Below are 17,898 nucleotides of genomic sequence, written 5' to 3'. Positions count from 1 at the left end.
TGAAAATCAATGCAAAAAAAAGAAAAGTCTGCAGTAAAAGAGAAGAGGCAAAGACCAACATAAAATTAGAAAACCATTTACTTGAGTAGGTTAAGGAGTTCTGTTAACAGAGTAGCCGAGTGAATAATCATGGAAAAAGCAAGAAGGAAATAGTCAGAAGAAAAGCCTGAGTGAAGAGGACATTCTTAAAATATGCGAGTCTTCATACAGCTGAAAATGTGCTGAAGACAGGAGGCATTTAGTAAGACAGTCTTCATAATAGTGAGGCATGGATGATGACAGCAGGAGAGAAGTCAAGGTAAAAAGCTTTTGATATGTGATGCTGTAGAACATTAAAGGGATAGATTGCGTGAGAAACATGGAAGTTCTAATAAGAGTAGAAGAGAAGTCTTTTGAAAACCATGAGACAATTTTATCAGCCGCACCAAAAATAGAAATTGACTCTGGAATAGTGAAGGACCACATCAAGGAACAGGATGTCAGATGCAACGTCATAAGGGTCACAGAGATGAATAGAATATCTTGAAGAGTTGTAGAACACTAAAAATCACAGAAATTAGTAAATAATAAAAGAGAAAATTGAAATAAAAAAGATTTGGAAATCTCATTTTTAAAATCAAAATTTTGATGGGCAGTTTGGAAAATTTACATGATAAAGCATCTGGAAATCATATTCTGCAGAACTGATAGAACATGCATAAAAGAAGACATTGACCCTACGTTACAAAACTGTGTGCCCCATGCATTAAACTGGAGAGGGACTAGGAACTTAGAGAGGAACCTCTTAACAACTACATATTTTGAAAAAAAAGAAGACAGAGGACTTCTTAACCCAGGAGACGGCACGTGGCAAAATGCAAAATTAGAAGGAACGTGGATTGTCATTGACACCCAAAAGCAAATATTTTTTTTCTCTTTCCTTGGAACAATACAGTTATGCTGTTCTTCTTTAAATAGGCTCACTGAATTAAATTAATACTAATAAGGTTCTTATTAAATAAAGAAGAACCATAGGGTATTATACACCCCACGTGCACTTTCCTGGAATTGAAGTCAAGAAACACAACTTGCATGATTCTTTGGCATACATGTAGAAAAAACCTCATTGTACACATTTTAATAGAATGAATATATTCCAGCCTAGCAGAGATGAATAGAAGAATCAGGTTTCATTAAACCATAAGGGTGGGGACAGGTTGCTTAAAATAAGCCTTGATTTAAACAGTTCACTGTAGGCCTACCTCAAGTGCCAAAATCACAAATCATATACAATTACACACTTATGCATTTACAAACATGGAGCCCCCATTATCTATTTATAAAAGAGGATGTCTGTCTGTCGGCCACACAGTTCCATACGGCTGCAAGGATTTCAACCAAAGTTAGCACATAGGTGAATCTTATGCTATAGAACCCCAATGTGCTACTTTCAGTTACATCTGACACTTTCTTTTCTCATTACCATTTGTTTTCACATCATACAACTTCTGTGGTTGGACATCCTGCCAGGAAGGCACACCTCTTGACAAGCTCAAAGGGAAAACGAAAATCCTGCTATGTGACCATGAATCCCAAGTTACCCACTTCTCCGAGTACTATCCTTGCTAAGCAATGCTGGGTGGCCTGCTTGTATGTGATGAGTGGGATATTCATCGCATTGGATGTAAGTGGGGCATCTAATAGCAATACAAAAAGCTCTTTTCAAGTTACTTCCCTATTAACCCTAAAATGAGATTCAAATTTCACCATTATTTTAGGTAATTTATTCTTCATAGGAAAATAAACAAAATAATTAAATACAACTGACAAGCCATTGACTTTATTCAAATATATACACTGATGATGGTAATGTTCTTTTAACAAATACACCATATTTTTATTAAAAAAATAAATATTCTACTTTTGAAGAGTATCTAATTTCAGTACAAATTTGAGTGATGAAAAATTGGATGAGTGGAGTATATAAGGTTTGTCCTAGGGAGGGAAAGGCATTCAATTGATCACAATAAATGGAATAAATCTTAAAGCCAGCTATCATTAAATTCACACAATAATTAAAAACTTTGCACATCTGATTTAGCAAAATGATAGCTGGTCAGACAATTTGAGGAAAGCTTGCCACAACCAACAGCACCATATTAGAGCAACATCAATTCTTACTTCAATTCATCACCCTCTCTCAGCAGAACAATTGGCGTATTTGATCATAATTCTCATCTCACAATCATGTGATCCTTCAATACCCACCAATTAATTTTTTATATATGTATCATGAACTATAATTTGAATTTTCATACGACCTTAAAATCCAAACACATTATTCGGTGTAAAGTTCACATGAGCCTCCAAAAGTTAGCAAAAACTCAGAAAAAAAATTGGCTCCTCTGAATGCATACAATATAAGATTAAAATGTTCAGATGAATATAACTTACCAGAACTGCCTGTCTATAAAATACAATGTAGATAATGGATTATTCTAAGATCATGTCCTGAGGAAATAAACATGGAAGTAGAGATCGAGTCTGCTATCATTACTTCAGCTATTTAAGTAGTTAGCCTAAATAACGACTGATGTCTTTTATGCTGATTTAATTAACAGGTGAAGATGACATTTTTCAAAGAACCACCGCCATTATGTACAAGTTTATTGCCACATGGAGTGCAGCATAGAATAAGTTCTATGAAATGAAACATATGATAAACCCAATAATGAATAGTTAAAAGATATTTACAGAGCATTTATTTTTTCATTTCATTCCAAGATGTTAACTTAAAACATAAATGTTTGTAGAATTATGAGAGGAAAAACTAAACCAAAGGCAAGGGACATAGGGCAAAAGTGAATGAACGACTTAAGATGCATTAGTGATCTTGATGAGTTATCGAACCAGTAGTCGGAATTGAGGCTTCATCATGAGGCTTGAAAACTAACCCCAACGATTTGACCATAAAAATGATATCATTGCAATAACACGGAGAAATTAACTAATACAGAATAGACTTTAAAACAATCAACGAAAATCTCAGAGGACTAGTACTAAGTAAAAAAATACTCTACCATGTCTGTGAAAATAATGGGAACCGATGAAGTTAACACATCACCTCACAGTTTGGACCGCATGCATGAAAATGAATGGTAAATACGTCGACAACTAATGACGAACACATTCCCAAATAATACCTCCTCGCCTTGTGCATGAATAAGAGCGATTTTTTTCATCAGTCTCAAAAGGTTCACAGCATTCTCTTCCCGTTTTTCCGGTTGACTGCTGCAGAATAGAATCAGTCTGCGGGCACAGATTATTTAATCCACAGTTGAGACTGCTTTTGAAAAAGCTCCCAAAATTCAACTTCTTCACCATCATTAACACTAAACACTCAGGACGGAGAAATCTCCAATGCCCACCAAAAAGGCCCAATAAACCTGGAATGCAAGAGAAGAATACGATTTATGACTTCAAGCTATCCAACATAATATATAAATATTGCCTTAGTTAATGAAATCACCATTTCACCGTGTATCATCATAATTGTTTAGGTTTGATATAAAGCTCTCTCTTTGAAACTCATAAGTTACACAGCAAAGCCAAATACCATAATAAACACAACTGATTCATCGATCTCTTCATTCTTCTTCTTTAATGCAGCCCTCCACCAGATCTCTCAAATTTGGGTTCTCCATTGCAGCAGCAATTCGCTCTTTATCATTGATTTGCTTGTTGACTGGAAATAAAAACGACTGAAATTACTTATATGCACTCCGAAAATTGTGCTCTGCATTCTAGTTAAAGATACACATCATAAAAACAGTCGAGCTAATTCATAATTTATCTAATACCCACTTTCTTCCTCAGTAGAATGAGTTCCTTTCTTAATGTAGATGTCCAGTTTATAGCGTTCAGTCAAATTTCGAAAGAGTTTGACCCTTATGCAGAGGCCAATTAATGTTGCCAAAGAACAGTGTGGTACAGTTGGATTAAATTCAATCCGGACGTAAACTGCATTGCTGTCCATAACTTTAGAAATCTATAAAAATATAAGCAAAGGAAATTGAAAATACTCATTAACGGCATTGATTTTATAATGATCTATGGCAGATCTGATGACATACCTGAACACAATCTTCACTAACAACGTGTAAGTCTTCAAGAGTGGCTGGCTTTTCAGGGTCTCGAATATTTCTAATAAAATCTGGTAGAAATAAAAAAAGACACATGATTAACACCACAGAGCATTGGAAGTCACTGGCTTCCTCGACATGCTTACCATAAATAGTGTCTTTCAGATCTTGTAACTTCACATCTAACGGCGGGGTATCACCTTCTGTATTTTGAACAGTAGGAACCGCAGTTTCATTCACGTCATCTGAACCCAAGCCACTAATGATACTCTTGGATTTCTTGAAGAATGAAAGAAACATATTTCTGAACCCCCAACGCAGATAATTCACAGCTGTTTTTCTCTCTTCAAACCGACGGCGACCACGACTCATTTGTTTCTAAATGAAAATTTCCTAGGCGCTGCACTCGAATGTTTCAATGAAATTCTTCCTCGCAATCGTACTCAATATCTCACCCGAACTTACCAGGGAGAAATCAACCTTAAGTAAAAAAATATGAGGCTATGTTCTCCAAGTACTTAAAGTCATGATAACCTTTCCCATGCTTACCCTTCCTTCACGAACACGACAGCAACGCACCGATAGTAACTCCAACGACCCCAACAGAACCATCCAGCTTCACCAAAGATTTGCACGTAACTCAATTGAAATTTATATATTACAAGGTTAAGGCACGGCGAGAGAAAGTGAAGTTACAACAACGCAAATCTTATTTGACAAGTTTATTTAACAAACTTACAATGTGGTTTATCAGTCAGCTTCCAATAGAAATGTAACCACAAGTGTGCTTATGCCAGGTAATGTAGATAATATTGCAGAGAAATAATACAGTACTTTAAGCATATTCTGAGGAAAAAATCAACAAAACAGCACCAGCAAACGAAAACTCAACATCTTTACAAAATAAACAAAATTGGCACAAGTGTATCATTGATCTTGCCAAAGAAAACAAAAATGTCCACTGGGAAACAAAAAATCTTAATGAGTACTTGAATCAGCAGAGGCTACTTCATTTTCTAATGGTGGAGGTGAACTATCTCCGCTTTGTGTGGAACTGGTAACAAGTTTGCAAGGGGAACTGGCGGTTGTATCCAAGGTGGTGTCTGAAGGTGCATCTCCAGCTCCTATTTCACCAATCGATCCCACTGTTACCTCCCCATTCTGAATTTTCTTCCCCTTTGATTCACTCTTCACCCGAACCCTTTTACCTGAGCTATCCCTCCGGTTACCATTCCTCACAATTTTCTCAGTGGGCACTGATTTAGGATAATCCTCGGGTGCAAAGTGCTCCATCAAAATCCTGACAAGGTCATCCAGGTCCTTCACTTTGGCCTGAACAGCTTCTGACACTAACGTTTTCACACCCTCTACCCCGCTTTTCTCGTGAGCTAGTCGAGTAGATTCATAGTTCAATCCCGCTCCAACAAGAATGTTGCGAAGGTTAAAAGCTCGCTGCCTCTCCCTACTATTCCGACTGAGCATTGCTGCGAATACTGGACGAAAAGAATCTTGACGAACTACCGTAGCCCTTAGGTTAACCAAAGAATTTTCTTCCTCTGATACAGTCAACGTGAATGGACGCAATGCATCGACCAAAATTGCTAGGTTTTTCGGCCCTTTCTCCGGATCTTTGATAGCGTCCAAGTTTTCTAGCCCCGCGACATTGGTAGCAACTTCATAAATTGCCTGGGCACGGTTATGCGCATGATCTAACTCCTGATCATCTCGGTGCAGAAGAATGCTGGTGAGAGTGCGGAGCGTAAAGTAACGCACGCTCTTGGCACACTTGTTCTCAGCGAAAGCATATCCATCGGCAAACCCAACCACAACCTTACGGAAATCATCCATCAAATTATATTTACCCAGGGCTTCAAGTAAAAGAGGAGTCATGATTTTCCTATTTTCATGCTTGAGGAGCACAACCCCATCTTTATCACCTTTCGCCTCGCTCAACCACTGGATGAAATCTGTAAGGGCTGACACCTCACTCTTCGTCTTCAACACTCTCCCTCTTTTGACGTCCTTCAGCATACGAAAGCGTCCAATAGTAATGATACGGATGTTGTGTCGGCGACGTGCAGCTTGAGTCAGATCCCGATACGGCATCACATACTGAGAGAAAGAGGAGGTGGGCGTGTACGCTCCTATCTGGCATATCTCATCCACCAGCCTGCTGCCAGTGGTGTCCAAGTCCCACGAAACCAAGGTATAGTTTCCCGCAGGCAACTCTGTTGGCTTCGTATTCTCCACCTTCCCATCACTCTCTTCAGTAGTATTGGACGACACCATGTTATCCTACAAAGGAAAGATAATAGAAATGAGTGAATTTACAGAAAGTACATCCTTCAATCTTCTGCATATCAAGATCGTTCTCTTTGCAAGAGAAACGGCAGTTTTGGAACGAAATAGAATGACAGGCGAAAAACAGCAGATAAAGCATTCTCATTCAAAAAGATGAGTTTGCAGAATTTAAAGCGTGAACGACATTCCAGTGATGGCAATGACAGTGCTTTTACAACAAATATGATCAACGCAGCTCCTTATATATTTCTTCTCGCCATGCGAACCAGTTAAATCAGAGAATATTAAACAGAAACGGCCCCGATGGGAAGGAGCGCGTTCCGAAATGCTAACATCGCAACTTATCGCACTAGTTACGAACTCTACGGCTCTCTCAGATACTCGCGAGGGATCAACAGCTAAGAACGACCTTTGCCCTCCCTTCCATGTTGCGTTAATACGAGAAAAGGAAGCACTTCACCACAACGTGTACCCTCTAGCAATTGAACAATGTCAGTGAGAAATCTACTTTAAAAATTCACAAAAAACTATTACCCGAGAAGCGCGTGGGGATCCCGTACTGCACACAAACATGCAACGTGTGGAATAGAGTGGTTATCAGCACTGAAAAATGTTTTCAGCACTACTACTCTCGGAAAAACGCTTCTCGACCAAATTCCTTTCCCATTTGCACGCAGAATCTTACCTCCTAAGGCCATACTCTCTTCAATTTATCACTCTCACCTGTTTCTCAAGGTTGCTGCCGCTGGCACGACGAGCGACGGAATTGCGACCACTACACACGTCCGATTACGAATTACCTTACCTGTCGCCGGCAAACCTTTGTACGCTGCACGGTGCGCCACAAGGTAACGTCACAGAGAAGTCTACTTAGTTGAGACAAAAGCCTGTAGCTGTCGCCAGTCATCAAGCCTCCGAAGGAATGTCTTTGCGAACACATGCCGCGCTTATCTTTTCGCCGGATTCGCCTTTAACAAAGTTACGACTGTTGTAACCAACTAATCACTGATGAAAGTAACGTAAAGAGAATCCTGATAACATATGCACGAGCACGTGGATTACCAATAAACAGAAGCAGATGACATAAATTAAGGATGAATTTCACGAAGTCAAAATGAGTTGTAAAAATTGTAACTAAGTTCACACCCTTCAATCGCAGAAATACTCTTACCATGGTCCTTGTTAAATCCGTGTAGGATTTTATTGACGATGAAACAGAACTTGGTTATCTCACAGTTAAGAATGACGATAATGCAGGGGAAGAATGTGTCCTTTCCGAAATCTACTAATAAATCGCTCAACGATCCGTCGACGGTAAATGGCAATGACTGATGTTCCTGGGACAGGCGAGACTCGATCTTCTTACGAGATTACTATTTCGATAGTAGGTTTTCATTTAATGATGAAAATTGCTTTCGAATTTTTGAAGTTTAATTATTGCACTGCCGATTCAATATATTATCTATAAAAATATTACGGGTGCATCATAAAAAGCTCTTGGTGGTTCATAAAAAGTTATATCGTTATAATCGCAGATGACGATATTAATCGTTCACTTTGGAAAAAAATGGTTGGACCAACATGAGGAGGAAGCGGAAAATTATTATAACTTTAAGTGAGTTCTATCTTTAGTGGATGTATTTCTAGTTGCGAATTCCCTAAATATCGTATTAATGTTATGAATTAACTGAATGCGAGGGGCGGATTCAGACGGAAGACAGAGGGGTCGTGACCTCCCAAAAATTATCAAAGTTCTTTAATTTTGAATCGTTTTTATATCCCTTAAAGGAGTAAAGGGAATGTATAGGCAATTGCAAAGGTACAAGTTAAAATCGCGAGAGAAGTTTTATTCGTATTTATCGTAGAGCAAGATCCAATTATATAGATCGTAGCACTTTCTAAAAACGCCCTTCTCTCGTGGGGGTACCTATTCCATACTCCCCGGACCAAGGTAATGATCCCCCCCAAATTTGATGCTGAAACCGCCGCTGATGAGAGCTGATTGATGTGTAAAGTTACTGATTTCATGGCGTGTATCGGTTGGACAAAATTAAAAGCTTGTTTTGCATCTGTTCTTAATTTCTGTTTGAGATTCAAATTGTCCTTAAGTCAATTTGTGTCATCTACCAACAATTTTCCCAGTGTAATCCCGTGCCATTTTTTCATGACTGGTGCTGTGTACGTTACCCCGGCATCAGTTGCAATTGAGATCTTGTTTGAATGTACAAACATGAGGGTAATTTTATGTTAATTTTGGGATATAAATTCGTAGATCCCCGCTTATTGCTAGATAGGAGTTAGGAATTATATTGTTACGAATTTATGATGGCTGAACTAACCGCGAGGGAGTTCACAAAGACATTTGTTCAATAAACTACAGTACTTTTCCAAACTATTTAAAGCCCCCCCTCCTTGTTTCAACATTTTCAAGTGGCCATTAATTCATTAGCAAACGGCTACATTTGTATGGTATGGGATCGATTTCGTAACGCTTGATAGCAAATTGGAGAAGTGTGAGTTCATTGTGGTTTCTTAGCAGTAAAAGTACCTAATATGTTTGTGGAAGCTAGAATTTCTGAAGTGGTGTAGTCGTGACATTTACTTGATTGTAACTCCTAGATTTTGTGTCATTGAATAAAAAGCGCATATGGTATGCCGATGAGTTCCTGGAATGGCCTAAAACCTTGGAAATTGGAGCTCCCAGGCTCACTAAAAAAATAGAGTAACCAACATTAAATTGAATTAAAATTACTTTTTTGAATTATCTATGTGGAAAAAAGATTACACACATATCTCGATGAAATAGGTTTTTCTATATTGATATAGGTATATTTAGTAATATCGTATTTCGTTAGCCAATTCAATATCCACCTGTATGCGTGATTTTTGAGATAAAAATGAAGCTTTCAATTAGACTTGTAATGGTTTCACAGAGTTGCCTGATTATCAAGAAAATAGGCCTGTCCTGTTTTGCATAGTTTCATTGTATGTGGTTACAGAGGAGCAGGCCGTAGTGAGCAGGGGTTGGTACCCTTCTAAAATGTTTCGGAGATACTGTCTTTCGTTAACCCTCGCCAGATTAATCCACCTTGAAAGTGCCCCTTCCAAAACCCTTACCCTTAACGCGAAATTTGCTTATGGCTATCGTGCCAGAAGTAAGTTACGATTAAGTGTGTCCCTAATAATTCGTTTGAAGTGGCTTGCGTCACTCCACGGCCGGGGTTGGTATTCTCATTGTAGACCTTTCTCCTAACCTACGGTGGAAGTATGCCCCTGGCCTTGTTGCTTGAGCTCCCCTTTTTCCCCCGGGGTTGTCAAGAGGTTCGACCCTCCCTTAATTTTCGAGAAATACAGCATTTGGTACACCGGTACTCTGTACCTACTCCACGTATATAAATTGTAACACCGGTACTCTGTACCTACTCCACGTATATAAATTGTAATTTTCGGCCCTTCTCCAGCCTTCTCCGAAGACTGGTGAAGATGGACGGAGAGGAGGAACGACGAAGTGCTGGGCATGGTGGGTGAGTAGAGGCGGCTTCTGGATACGGAAGAGACAGAAGGTATGGATGGGGGTAGTACTTAGCGGGGAGGGGATGTTGGAAACATTGTCAGAGGGTAGAATGTTAGGTAAACGAGGGAGAGGAAGGAAGATAATAGGAATTTTTAGATAGAATGAGAGGGAGAAGGCCTTATTTGTGAATTGAAGAGGGAAGTACATGCAGGATAGGAAGGATGGATGCCTCCTAAGTACTCCATGGAAACCTACCTTAATCGGTAGAATACTTAAAAAATAATTATAAATCCTTTAATTGGTATACAGCAGCCCTCCATATATTCATTTCCCAAACTAGTTCCTTGATGTTGTTTTTTCTTATTTCTTTCTTTATCTGTCCCAAGTACTTATCGCCGGACCTTTCTCGGGTACTTTGCCAGCTACCTTTCTCTTAATTGTATTCCTCACTTAAAGGCTTTGTCAAATAACATGGCATATCCACTGTGCAATTCTATGGCCTGAAGTGTTCCACAATTCTCTTTCTTCTCTTATTCTTCTCCACTACCACTAAACAAACACCCCCGAAAAAGTTCTGCCTACTGTCTTGCGCAGGAGAAAGGGTAATCCCCCCCTTAAAGTATTACCTTTCACATTGTCTTCCTCGCACTGTGGGGAGTCCCTTACTTCCCGCTTCCCAGGTTTGTTTTTACAGCTTATTGTTAGTGCTTGGGAGACCTCATGGGGTTTTTGTTATTTGAAGCTTGTGGGTGCTAGCTTTGTCCCTTTTATGACCATGGGACTCCTGTCGTCTCTGTCGCTATACATTTTTTCACTGGTGTACTTTGAATTGGTTTTCTGATTTCCTGCTTTAATGTGAGACAATGCTTTGATTCTTTCCTGAGGAATTGTGGCTATGAATGTCTGTCGGGCTTCCCACCGGCGCTGATTTGTTGCCATGGGAGTGCCTAACCCGGTGGAAAGACCGTGAGACATTCACAGCGAAGTGATTCCTCACTCTGTATCGAAAAAGGTTATTACACGTTGCCGAAAAACATTTTAGAACTCATTTTGCAACGGATGTAAACACAGACGGATCTAGGGGAGGGGGCACGGGGGAACGTGCCCCCCCCACACCCCTAGAAAATGCACAAAATTTTTAATACGGTCCCATTATCATTGCGTTCGTTTTGTATTACGAGGTATCCTTGGTATCCCCCCCAGAACAAAATCCTGGATACGACCTTGCTTGAGCCCCCCCCAGAAAGAAATCAGTGACGATGATGGAAGGACTTTAAAAATGTAACTTGATCACAGATTTATGATTCCCCTGCCTTACTTGCAAAATCTTTGGCTTCCATGCCATCTTTTCCCGAATCTCTGTCATTGCTTTAATGTAAAGTTAATAAAACAACACGTGTACGCGGCAGTAATGTTTTTAGTTGTCTGCATGATAATGGATGCTTCCAAAAAATCGCGCTAGGTGAAATGCGAAATTTCAGGAACTCTCCTTCCACCCTTATTTTCTAACTGCGCTATTTCCTTGCCTTATATTTATATAAACATGTTGAATGCAGTGACAAAATTATGTTCAGTTCCTGTTTTGCCTACGCGATGGCGATTAATCAGTTATGTCTGTTACGTTTGCGGCGGTTGTTTTTCCGCTTACAGTAGTGGGTCAAACTACTCTAGGCATGCTCTACAGCGTGACGAAGCTTGTGAAAATACAATTAGAAGTTGCTTGCGTTCTTGCGAATGTTTGCGAATTTCTTTCGTGAAATGTCACGGAAATGTGATGTGAGAGACGGCTGTAGTAATGTAGAGGGTGGCGTTGATAATAAACTTCATTTCGGTGCGAGGCGGTTGTGTCGGGTCGCCATATAAGAGGAAAGTAGGTAGGTAGTTCGCCTGGGAGAAACTATAAAATCGATTCAGGCTTAACTTGGTGGAAGTGCGATATATCCATCATAAAAACTACGAATTGTAATTTCCACACGTTAATGCAAAACTCAACTATCGACCATAGTTTCGACTAGCTATGCTATTTTCAAGGAAAAATGGCATATCATGTCGAAACCATATTCGGTAGTTGAGTTATATATTGAAGTATGTAAATAAACATTTGTAGTTTCTATCATAAGAGAAACTACCTACTTCCATCCAATCTGGCACGCAGGTCCATGGTTAGGGTCCACGGTCCCCCAGAAATATTCTCAGCGTTTTTAAAGGTAAATAGGAGACTTGAGGGGGGAAGCAAATATTACCGCGTGCCCATGAATGGCTACTTCTGGAGGGCACTCTATAGTGTTATACTTCGTTTGGGGATTTTCCTTGAATTTGTGCCTCTGATAGGAAGTCATGCTTGCCGTGAATATTTCTGGGAGAATTTTCGGCCGACCTGATCAACTTGAACTGCAAGCATATAACAATTGTATTCATTTTACATCCCCCCCCAGTAACGTATACTTGTTGCCCGACCTGACAACCCCCTAGCCTATAAACCTGGCTACAACCCTGTATCTGGGGTTCAAAAAGTATTGCCCTCTTTCCCCTGACTCTTTTCATTCTTCTAGTAATTTAACCCGTAGGTTGGTTAGGGTAGATGATAGTAAAGCTCACCCCAAACTAAGGCAGGGGCGAGTAAATTTCACAAGTTCAGAGTGAAGGGGACCGGGTAATTCCTATGTGTTGCCTCGCTCAACGAGGCATGGGCGTACCCAGCGAGGGGCAAGAGGGGGCAGCTGCCCCCCGCCCCAGCCTGGAAGCAAAAATTGCAAAAGTCTTTAAGGAAAATCAGGAGTGGATTGGAACGAAAGATTTTAACAAATTTTCTTTTAATCCACGAAAAATGACATTAGCATTAGAAATGTAAATAAAATATATTTTATCTAGCAAATAATTTAAAAAATAATAAATCGCTGTTATAGTTTTCTAAAAAAATGTTAGTTTTATTCATCTTTCCCGTACTTAAATATTACTACTGAACAACTATGGCTTGCCACCCCCCCCTCGTTCTGGTCTTGGGTATGCCCTCGCAACGAATATTTTTTGTTTAGGGGGTTCCTGCGCTTGAACCCGGTCCATACATCGGTCAGCTGCCAAGAGTGATGGTACGTTAATTTTTGTATTTTCTCTATCAAAATTATTGTCACGATTTCCCATATTTGCTGAACTAGCATTTCATAATTGTTGATACAGAAATAACCGTTGAAAGGCGATTATGATATTTATTTATCGTCTAGTAGGCGTACCAGGGAGCGTGGTAGTCTTTAGGGTAAGGCTACTGATCGAAGGGCCCCGGGATCGATTACCGGATGAAGCCTCCGAACATCGCTGAATTTAAATCCTCGAAGTGTTCCAGGGGAAGGAATTGGACACCCTCCCTGATTAAGTGAATTTTACTCGCTTTTGCATTTTTTATGGGCTTATTCGATACCCACCGAACCTAGCAACTTTTGTGTTGAATCATTGAGTAATCTTAGGCGTAAGTTTCTATAACAATTGGATGGAATTATTATCTTTTGCGATTTCACGTTAATTGGTAGACATGTTGAAATCGCTATGATTTTTTATTTGAGATTCAATGTTTGAAAATAAATATGAGAAACTACGTTTTTAGCTCAATAGGGTGGAGAGAATATTTCGCATGATTCCTTAAAGGCCCGATTACAAGGTACATTGTCTCGTACGAAGTAACACGTAAATGTATGAACGCGTGAATAAACGAAAACATTCTACGCCTTACCACCCTACTAATTCGAATGCTTACAGAAAAAACCCATTCTTTTTTAGTTTATGCTTCCATAAATGTTAAGTATCGGTACTCCAATTCCGTTCTTAAAATTAGACATTAACTCGTTGGGTTAATATATAGTGTAACCAGACCTTACAAGTGAATACGTGATGATACTTTCGATGCATAAGAAATGCGTTGGCTACGTACACTGGTTATGTTCTTTCAACAAATCTCATGTTAGATATTTGAACATTTGTTAACATTGATGAAATGTTATTGTTGTGAACAGAACGGCTTAGTGCTAATGACAAAATGTTCAAAACAATTTTAACGCTCTGTTTTGAAGCTACAAACACATGTTATATTTTCTGATTGCATTGCTAATTATCGGTGTAGTAGAAGTAAAATATTAGAATATCCGCTGACGTTCATTACAACTAAATTTATCCGTGGAAAGTGACCATTGCTCATGAATTTGACTGAAACTATTTTTCTGTTTGTAACAGACTGACAGTTGAAACCCAAATAAACAGAACATGGTTTTTATGAAACTTTTACTAAGCATCAAAAAAATATTTCTTACCATAACGGTATGTAGATAATCTACATTTATCTCTTGTTAATTGTATGTCCGTTTTATGAGCAGTCTTATAGCGTATTATATAAAGCTAATAAGCATGTGTCAGCTAAAGTTGTGTTCCCTTCGCTTATTTTTCTTTTGTCGAAGTACCCGTATGTTACTAGTAACTTAAGCGCAAGCAATATCTCTACTGTGGATATCAAATCATACGTTTTGGTCAGGTATGCACTATTCAGTGGGAATCGGCCTATGTCGTGCCACGTTTTCCTCGTCCCGTCACCTTGCCATTACCACTCTTTGATTCTCGCACTGCTGTCGTTGCGCGGTGGGACTTTTTCTAGTATGGTAATCATTCAAATTGAACATAATTATTAGATGTATAAAAATTACACCTACCTCTTTTTAATTTCCAACTTCAAATGCCTTGGTTTGCTCGTGTGACAATGTTTTTCTTCGCTCCGCCGGAAAATACGCAGGATTGTTGCTGTGTAAACAAATTATTTACGAGTCGTAGCAACCAATGAACTTTGCGACAATTAAAATGCCATGTTTCCAAAGTGGTTCGAACGGCTGGTGGGAAGTGAATTCTTTCCAGTTTTTCACTCGTGCCTCTGTTATGTCTACTCATTTTCACGTTAGATATTAAATAAAGTTGAAAATAGCTTGAAGCGGTGGAGTTTTCTGCTCGGTCGCACTAGCCGCGAAATGTTCTTGAAGTATGCCACTCTTGGGGCGGATCCAGCCATCAATTTTTTTCACATCTTCATCTGCATCTATATCATACCTTGTGGCCACCTCTAGGGTGCTTGGCAGGGGGTGATCAATCATCAGCATGCAGCATGCTATTGTATTTCCACATGCACGCCACACGGTCCAAAAAACATTACGCATACTGACAATTTATACTCCCACATTCGCGCAAAGGCAAAAACTTGTGAAGGGAATACTCTTTCGAAGGGTAAGAGCTGTTAAATCGATTCTTGTCTCCTCTAATCCAATAGCGGATTTTGGAAGGGCCTGATCCTTTCTGACCCAACGTTAAAAAACATGACCTCCCTAAATTTTGTCTAAATTTTTATGAATTTAGTTTTTGTATCGCTAAATGTCCACAATTGTTCAATTTCATCTGTAGTTAAGAATAAAAGTGAAATTTTAGGCTTCAAAATGCGTAAAAGAGTACTTATTGAAAAAATTACTCGGGAGAACGCCCCTCTCTTCCCACGGGGGTATGCCATGCTGCCCGGACCCAGGTCATGACCCCCCCCCCTCAAATTTGATGCTGAATCCGCCCCTGCTCTACTCCCCCCCAGATGAAATAATTTATCAACATGCATATGTGAAAATATTTAATGTTAGAAATATGTATACCCGAACACAGAACGTACTCTCGTTTACTTTAACCCATTAGTGCATAACGCTATTTTTGTCAAATATTCATTTCAAAAGTGATTATTCCGGTTAATAAGGTTCATTTTAACTTATTTCTGCAGTTTTAAAATTTTTAAAATCAATAGTTTAATTAATACAGCCCTGCCGATATATCGAACGGTCAGTTTTCAGTGTTGATTACAGATTCAAAATAGTACGGAAAAACTTGATAATACAGAAAATAAAAAGATCAACCTTTAGAAGAAAAATGAGATAAAAGTTATCAACATATTGAGCAAAATACTACAGTAACAAATAATTTACTTACCCCGTGCGGGTGACTGAAAATTCTTTCAATGCCATGTGTCACATAAATGCTTCTCAAGTCGATAAATTCAAGGAGTCAACTAAAATATTAGCGGGGCGGTGAAGGCAGATCCATCCATTTGAACTTAATATAGTGTCAAAATGTAGCGCAAGTCAATTAGAGCCCAGAAAAAATTAAATACGCGCGTCCTATATATCGGACGCTGTGCACTAATGGGTTAATTACATGAAGGGTGAAAATATTTCTTGCCTAGGAATTGAATTAAGTTAATAAAATAATTTCCGAGTGCTTTAGCCAGACGAGCTACCGAGTGGATCCCTTTGTGGAAGTTTGAAAGGCTACTCCCGGGATATTTAAATTCGAGTCAAGTGAAGCCGATTGAAGTTGTCTTGAACTATCAGACCCTCACCAGAAGTTTACAACTACATACCCTAGTGGCACCAAAAGGATTATATCTAGATTTAATACGTATCATAGTAGACACTGTATACCTATTATATCTGCATAAAATACATGAAAATGTCCTCTACTTCGCAGATAGTATCTAGATATTATACGTATCATATCTGCTGCCATAATATGGATTTTAAATAGATTATAATTTATAAATACGTGTATCTCGTCGTAAATCTGTATATTAAACATATCTTATACATGTATGATGATCCCTGGTTACGCCGTAAGGATATTATGTGTATTTTAAAGATTCTGATACTCAACAAGGACCATGGATCATCAGGCATGTATAAAATATGTATAACATACAGATTTGCAAAGCTGTATACAGATGTATTTCGAAATCTTAAAGATATACAGATATAATCCTTTTGGTGCCTCTAGGGTAGTTACGCAAAGTTAAGTTGTTGTTAAGAAGGCTTTAAGGTCGTTTTACACGTGGCACGTAATTGCGCAATCTGACGTGTGTACGAAGTCGCAGTCAAAATTGCGTCGTGTAAAACGGTGAATTGCTGGAACGCATGCGAGAATGCTTGGGCGTGATATGGCAAAATTAGCCCTGTTCTAATTTCGTTCATGCATTCGCGCAATTTCACGCCATAATGAGAAATTAATGCACTTCTAACCTACGAAATTACGTGCACCGAGCAAAACGGCCTTTACCCTCCATGATGCAGCGCATTCCCTCCGCTTGTAGAGATAATGTAGAGTTTCGTATGCATTTGCACGACACGCGTCTTAGGTGAGGTAGTTTGTCTTTGAGACATTATGGCGTCATTATGCATAGCTCGACCTCCACCTCTCGCAGCCGACAACCTTGATGGGAATTTCGAAGTATCTTCAAAGTTGTTATGGATGCAAGTTCTCGAAAAAAATAGACGACGTAAGGTCTTTCTTACTTTCTCAAGCTCATCAGCTGTTGCTTTCTCTATCATGAAAAGTAGACTTTAATCGTTCGTGCTTTATTGGGGTTGGGGAGAATTTTTGACACTCAAATGTCTTTTGTATGTTTTATTTAATTCTTATTTATCTTAATTACCCTCGAAAACAATGCAATGAGGCTTTTACTCCGGTGGGTTTCAACAAATAGCAACAGACGATCATACACATCCATAGCCTAGCCTATCCTGGCGGGATTCGAACCCTCGACCTTCTGTATGATAAGCGAGTAATTATCCCCGCCGCCACTACTATTTTCGAAACCTATTCCTAATTTTTTTGCCTGTTTCGTTTGAGTCACTAGGAGAAAATAGTGAATTATGTTTCTTAAATGACCCCCCGTGAAATTTTTGTCTATGGCCTTGCAATAGCTCGTATTATTATACGATGGTGTCCAATTAGAATGACCACGCTTCTTTGACTATCAGGACTCATTATGGATCTTCCTTTCATTTTTCACACAACTTCAAGAAATTTTTGAACACTGGCACTGTCTATTCGCCAAGATCGGTTCAATTTAGAATAATATTCGTCAAAACTCTGGCCTGCGAAATTTTATTCTCGGGTAATAGCGAT

The 17,898-nt window shown here is 39.1% G+C and overlaps 2 protein-coding genes across 5 annotated transcripts; both read right to left on the bottom strand.

The window, feature by feature from the left end:
* Positions 1-1,795: 1,795 nt before the first annotated feature.
* Positions 1,796-4,743, bottom strand: LOC124168819 (cytosolic iron-sulfur assembly component 2A). Its single transcript, XM_046547142.1, has 5 exons — positions 4,268-4,743; positions 4,113-4,192; positions 3,844-4,027; positions 3,596-3,724; positions 1,796-3,425 (listed from the first exon to the last, which is right to left on the bottom strand). The coding sequence occupies exons 1-4, from the start codon at positions 4,491-4,493 to the stop codon at positions 3,627-3,629; spliced, it is 588 nt and encodes a 195-aa protein (XP_046403098.1). The 5' UTR covers positions 4,494-4,743; the 3' UTR covers positions 1,796-3,425; positions 3,596-3,626.
* An 85-nt stretch (positions 4,744-4,828) lies between these two features.
* LOC124168817 (maternal protein exuperantia-like) lies at positions 4,829-14,720 on the bottom strand. Of its 4 annotated transcripts, none has more exons than XM_046547141.1 (2): positions 14,628-14,720; positions 4,829-6,416 (listed from the first exon to the last, which is right to left on the bottom strand). In XM_046547141.1, exon 2 carries the CDS (start codon positions 6,408-6,410, stop codon positions 5,100-5,102), a length of 1,311 nt encoding a protein of 436 aa, XP_046403097.1. In that variant the 5' UTR covers positions 6,411-6,416; positions 14,628-14,720; the 3' UTR covers positions 4,829-5,099. The 4 variants fall into 4 exon arrangements, with proteins under 4 accessions (XP_046403097.1, XP_046403095.1, XP_046403096.1 ...); XM_046547139.1 differs by lacking the exon at positions 14,628-14,720 and adding an exon at positions 7,594-7,749; XM_046547140.1 differs by lacking the exon at positions 14,628-14,720 and adding an exon at positions 7,146-7,270.
* Between the last annotated feature and the right edge of the window lie 3,178 nt (positions 14,721-17,898).

This window comes from Ischnura elegans, chromosome 12 (assembly GCF_921293095.1).
Source record: "Ischnura elegans chromosome 12, ioIscEleg1.1, whole genome shotgun sequence".
Taxonomy (NCBI): Eukaryota; Metazoa; Arthropoda; class Insecta; order Odonata; family Coenagrionidae; genus Ischnura; species Ischnura elegans.
Note: the sequence above shows the minus strand (reverse complement) of the source record. Positions and strands in the feature narration are given on the sequence as shown.